The sequence below is a fragment of the Cryptotermes secundus genome, unplaced genomic scaffold (genome assembly GCF_002891405.2).
Source record: "Cryptotermes secundus unplaced genomic scaffold, Csec_1.0 scaffold3322, whole genome shotgun sequence".
NCBI classification, from domain to species: Eukaryota; Metazoa; Arthropoda; class Insecta; order Blattodea; family Kalotermitidae; genus Cryptotermes; species Cryptotermes secundus.
Window position 1 is genome coordinate 30825 of NW_019725487.1, and position 5359 is coordinate 36183.

General features: G+C 43.0%; 1 protein-coding gene across 1 annotated transcript in view; it reads right to left on the bottom strand.

Moving 5' to 3' along the window:
- The window catches only part of LOC111863479, a 6287-nt gene extending 1417 nt beyond the window's left edge, over nt 1–4870 (bottom strand). Inside the window, exons 1-2 of the mRNA XM_023849827.1 lie at nt 4717–4870; nt 1416–1543 (exon numbers count right to left, since the gene is read on the bottom strand). Coding sequence (XP_023705595.1) covers nt 1416–1543; nt 4717–4850 — 262 coding nt within the window. The 5' untranslated portion in view covers nt 4851–4870. The remainder of the gene's footprint in view (nt 1–1415; nt 1544–4716) is intronic.
- Between the last annotated feature and the right edge of the window lie 489 nt (nt 4871–5359).

The window sequence follows — 5359 nt, forward strand, 5'->3', positions numbered from 1 at the left end:
GGGGTACTCCAAACAGCAGGTCGCAGGGTAGCCGTAGTTCTCGTCCGAACACTAGACCAGCAGGCGTCAGGCCCGTAGTGTCGTGAGTGGATGCCCTGTAAGCTAGGAGAAAGAGGGGTAACCTCTCATCCCAGTCCCTTTGGTGCGATGAGACGACCTTCCGCAAGTGCTCCTCGATGGTCTTGACGTAGCGTTCCACCATGCCATCCGACTGTGGGTGCAAGGGTGTGGTGCGCGTCTTGCTCACTCCCAGGCGTTGTAAAACTTCTTTCAGTAGATGAGACTCGAAGTTACGGCCATGGTCACTGTGCAACTCTCGAGGTATGCCGAAGCGGCAGAAGAAGTTGGCAACCAGAACTTCCGCTATTGTTGAAGCCTCCTGATTTGGGATGGCGTACACTTCCGGCCACACAATACACTTACACGTCTCTTGTTACAACGCTAATTGCTCTAAATATTACATACTGCATAAAGCGACAAATTACTTTTCCTTGTTTCTTCTTACATATTTACCAAAAGAAAAGTGTTAATTTCGCATAAAGTACGGCATATTCGAGCCAACATTGAATATTCTCCGCAAATTTTAATACAGACCGCAAAGTCAAAATTATCCAAAATCAATTCAGTAGTTTCGGAAATGAAACATACGGGCGGACTGAATGTACATTTACGTTTAATTCGAGGGCATACATCGTACTGAATAAGGCTTAGGAGAATAACGCCCTAAAAATAAATTAAATGAAAGAAACCAAGTCGATTTAGAGACAAATATTTACTTACTTACTCGTGGAGCTGAGCCCTTCTGGAGGAGCCGCCAATTCTGCAGCTACTCAAGAAAATCCCAGCATTTTATAGAACCCGAAGGTTCATTACCGTGTTCACAAGAGCCCTCAACTGGTCCCTCTCCTGAGCCAGATCAATCCAATCCATAACAACCCATCCTATCTCTCTAAGATCCTTTTTAATATTGTCCACCCACCAACGCCTTGGTCTTCCCAGTGGTCTCTTTCCTTCTGGCTTTCCCACCAATATCCTATGCGCTTTCCTCTTCTCCCTCATTCGTGCTACATGACCTGCCCACCTCATCCTCCTTGACTTGATCATTCTAATTATGCTTGAAGAAGAGTACAAGTTATGAAGCTCTTCATTATGCAGTTTTCTCCAACCTCCTGTCACTTCATCTCTCTTCGGTCCAAATATTCTCCTCAACACCCTATTCTTAAATGCCCTCAGTCTATGTTCCTTCCTTAATGTCAGACACCAAGTTTCACACCCACACAGAACCACAGGCAAAATTATAGTTTTGTATTACGTTGATTAAAAATAAAAACTGTACAGTGTTCTAATATAACGTAATGCTGGAACAATGCAACAAAAACAATGAGAAGTACATAATGAAGCATCCGAATACTCACCCAGGACGACAACACTGAGGAGGATGAAAGCTGCATTGCATGCGTGATCCAAGATAAAGCCAATTGCAAGGCTGAAGACTGTCACTCCAAGCCGACCTGACATGAGGGACAGACACACCGCCATTGCCCTGCACAACAACACCTCACGCTGTCATTGCTCTTTCTTATGCGCATGGCTGTGAATGTCGAATTGGGGTGTAACTGGAATGACATCTTGCGAAGCATGCACTATTATTTGTTTCCAGGCACTGAGTAAATCTCACAAGTCCCTCAAACGCATGTAGAACCGAGAATCCCAAATCTCTTGGAGACGAAATAAGAATTTAGCAGGTCTCACTTGATAAGTGTAATGTAAAATTATCTAAGAAATTTATTTTCGGTTTCTGGCTTTACTAGAGGAACGACTCTCAATTCAACAGGGAATATAAATAATAAAATTGGTCTCATATCAGTAATATGTAATGATTTTAAAAAATCTTACATTTCTTTAGAATATGAAAGAAACTCAGAATGCAGTCACATGATCGAAGGTGTAAAGCTCCGAAGTTCCTTAAACCCGCAAAACCATGGAGTTAACTCGTGCATATTTTGTCANTAAAGGGAACAATACAAAACAAAGTACGTACGGTAAACAAGGTACACACAGTGCAAATCCAAACATATGAAGTCACACAAGGGCACGTGATTGCGTTCGTTTCACTGCACTCGAACAAGGACACTTCACGTTACTTCACTCATTTCCATTCAAACTGCGCCTAAGGTCTCTTTCTTGTAACAGCTTTCCTAACCCTCTTTCTAAAAGTGTTTAATTTACCGGAGAAAAACGCTAGTATGCCTGCAGGTAAACTGTTCCTATCCTTTATGGTTCTATTTACAAAGGATTATTTACCAACATCTGTTCTTTGTTTCCTACTCCTAACTTTCCAACTATGATCGTCCCTACTCAGGTAGCCTGGTTTAAGCAGGCTATCCCCTATCGCTTTCCATCCGGTCTCCTGGTGTATGCCTTGTAAGGTCGCACAGACGGGCTGTCAGTCTACGCTGTGCCAGTTTCCCAGTCAGATTCATCTGTAGGATTTGCAAATTTAGCCGCTCTTCTTTGTCCCCGATTTAAAGCGTTAGCCTGCCAATCTCTGTATGGGTCCCAACATACCGCAAGTTATGCTCTTAGTTAACTGGAAGGGTATGCAGTTAAGGGCTACTCGCAGGGAGCTTTACAATTTTCATGGACTTCTTTGTGCTCTCGAACTGAGATAAGTAATAATAACATCACTATCATCTCATGTACACAAACCCAGTGATTAAACGAGTTACTTCGATTATACAAAATCTGCATTTATTTTGACGCATCGTGAATTCATTTAATAGTTTCGGGAATGTATAATAACTTACTGACAGCCTGGATAATGTAGTCGGTATAGCGACTGGCAACGGGCTCGATGACCGAGGGACGGAGTTCGAGTCCCAGTAGGGTCAAGAATTTCTCCTTCTCCATGTCGTCCAGACCGTCTTTGGGGTCCACCGAACCTCATATCCAATGGTTACCGGAGCTTCTTTTCCGGGGTGTGAAGCTAATCACTCACCTCCATCTAGTGCCGAGGTCACGAAAATGTGGATCTATACATACAAGTACACTCCCCACACGCCTTCATGGCGTAGTGCTTAATTGGTTAAGCACAGGAGCAACTTTACCTTTTTATAATAAATTACAGAGATTAGGTTTCAGGTTCTGCTGAAGTAGTCTAGATGGAGATCTCCTAACTTCATGTTACGAACAAAATCTTTGAAATATTCATTCTCATTCAGTGAACAGTGTGATTATTGCGGCCTGAGGCGAGACAGATCTCTTCACCGCATCGTCTTCCGGCTGCCTTAACGAGCCAGCAACGGTGAGGAGAAGGAACGGACACTCCCATATGGAAGTCCTGTACGATGAGTCTTGTGTACAGATGGAAAAATATATATTCGAGCATTTTATGGAAATTTTATGAAAAGTGTAACTCCACTAGAAGAGTCAGAGCGAGTGCAGGAGAAAGTTTCCAGGAGTTCGAGAAGTCACGATAGAAAACTTATTCACAATCTTGTAAATAAAATAAGAGGAACTAGTCTGTTAATTGGCAAACCAAAACGTCACCGTAGAATATCAAGAGAAAGAGAAATCTGGTTTCGCCTCTAAGGGTTTGAAGCGCTTTGCACAAAAACTGAAACTAAGGCCTTAAACAGTTTGGACTTGTTGCAAAAACATGAACCAGCAGGCAGACTCTTATCTGTAACTGGTATTTTCGGTGGGTTAACATCTGCAAATTTGGTCCCCGAGTGGACATTTTGGGTTTCATGTAATGAAAAATGCTTATAGAGTTATACACGTAGGTAATATAATTAGCATCACGGATACTGGCCAAAATGGGAGAATTGTAGATAACGTTCTTTTAGTGTAATCCGGAGGATTCAATGAAAAGTCAGGGAACAATTGCTTTGCTCTCACAACTGGTCAGTTCCCGATGCCTCATCCAGTTAACTACATCACAAATAACGCGGTTTCTTTCTGTGAAACTGCTTCTGTATTTTAACGTGGATACCCATTGTCGGGCCACAGTTCCGTAAACATGTTACAACAAGCAATAATAGAAGGACGTCATCTCTAGACCACGCCCGAATTACGCGCAATCAACAATAGGTGAAGCTGTGTTCTTTGTATCCGCGCTGACGTCAAACAACAGTAGGGAGCGGTCACGTGACATGTTTTCTGTAGGTCCAGCCAGACCCTCAATGGACTGGCTGGATAGTGACCATGTTATGTGTTTTCTGCAGGTCGTGTGTCCGCGCCGCGTCTGTATAACTGAGCAGAATTCCGAAGCTGAGCAGTAAGCGGTCGGAAGATGAGCGGTAAGCTGGAGGAGTGCAGCAAGCAAGCAGTAATCTTGGGGAGTACAGAAGAGTACAAGAAGTGAACCTGTGAAGATTTAAATTGTAATTTAAAGATTTCATGTGTGCAGTAGTACAGTGATATTGGGAGTGTCTGATTTAGTGAGACTTTTATAGTTCCTGTGTTATAAATCCGTTACCAGGAAACGGATAGTGAAGACTAGTGGAAACGGATTGAGGAGATTAGCGTGGAGTGATTTTAAATTGTGTAAATCAGCAATAGTATAATAATTATTTGTAGTTACGACCCGTAGGTGGTTAATAAATTCAATTACCAATCCGAACCTCGTCTCTAGTCACTGATACACGTGACAATATCATAACTGAAATATCGACTGTTTAAGTGCATATGGAGGATTTAATATTCAAATGTTACCTGAACTGCGTGGGGATGAGGTCGATGACGATAGTGCTGAGCATGTTAATGCAGACACCGGTAGTGGCGATGTATAAAGAGGAGAGTGTAACCACTAGCGCTTCGGTGTTGGCAGCTAGAAGAGCAGCACCCATCACGCTGGACACGAAGGAGAAGATCACTGGCAACACACAACATTTATCTTAGAAGTGAGACAGCTCCTGCATGTTCATCTGCTCAGTGCGTGGAGTCACTCGCGCACAGGTACACTTACACGATGAAGCTACGAGAGTAGAATGACGGTTACATATAAAAGAGCGTACTCTCATAATGCGAAAGCTTTGTTACAACGGCACGGCTGGCCCCCAGGTAACTTCCTAGCGTCCACGTAGCTTCTGTTTTCCTACACGTGAATGTTACACACAGTAAATTATTATTACATATTTTCAACAACGCTTATTCTTCGAGACTACAAGTAGCGTCTTCAAAAGCAACACATAAAGCATTTACTTACTCCTGATCATTTTAAAAGTGGCATGCGCCTGACAGATGCTTACCAATACAGAAGTTGCTACAAATTAACCTAATTGGTTTCGCAGCCGATCACAGTGGTCGCGCAGTCTAAGGCATGATCTGTCTTCGCCCCTCGAACACTAGGGTCGTG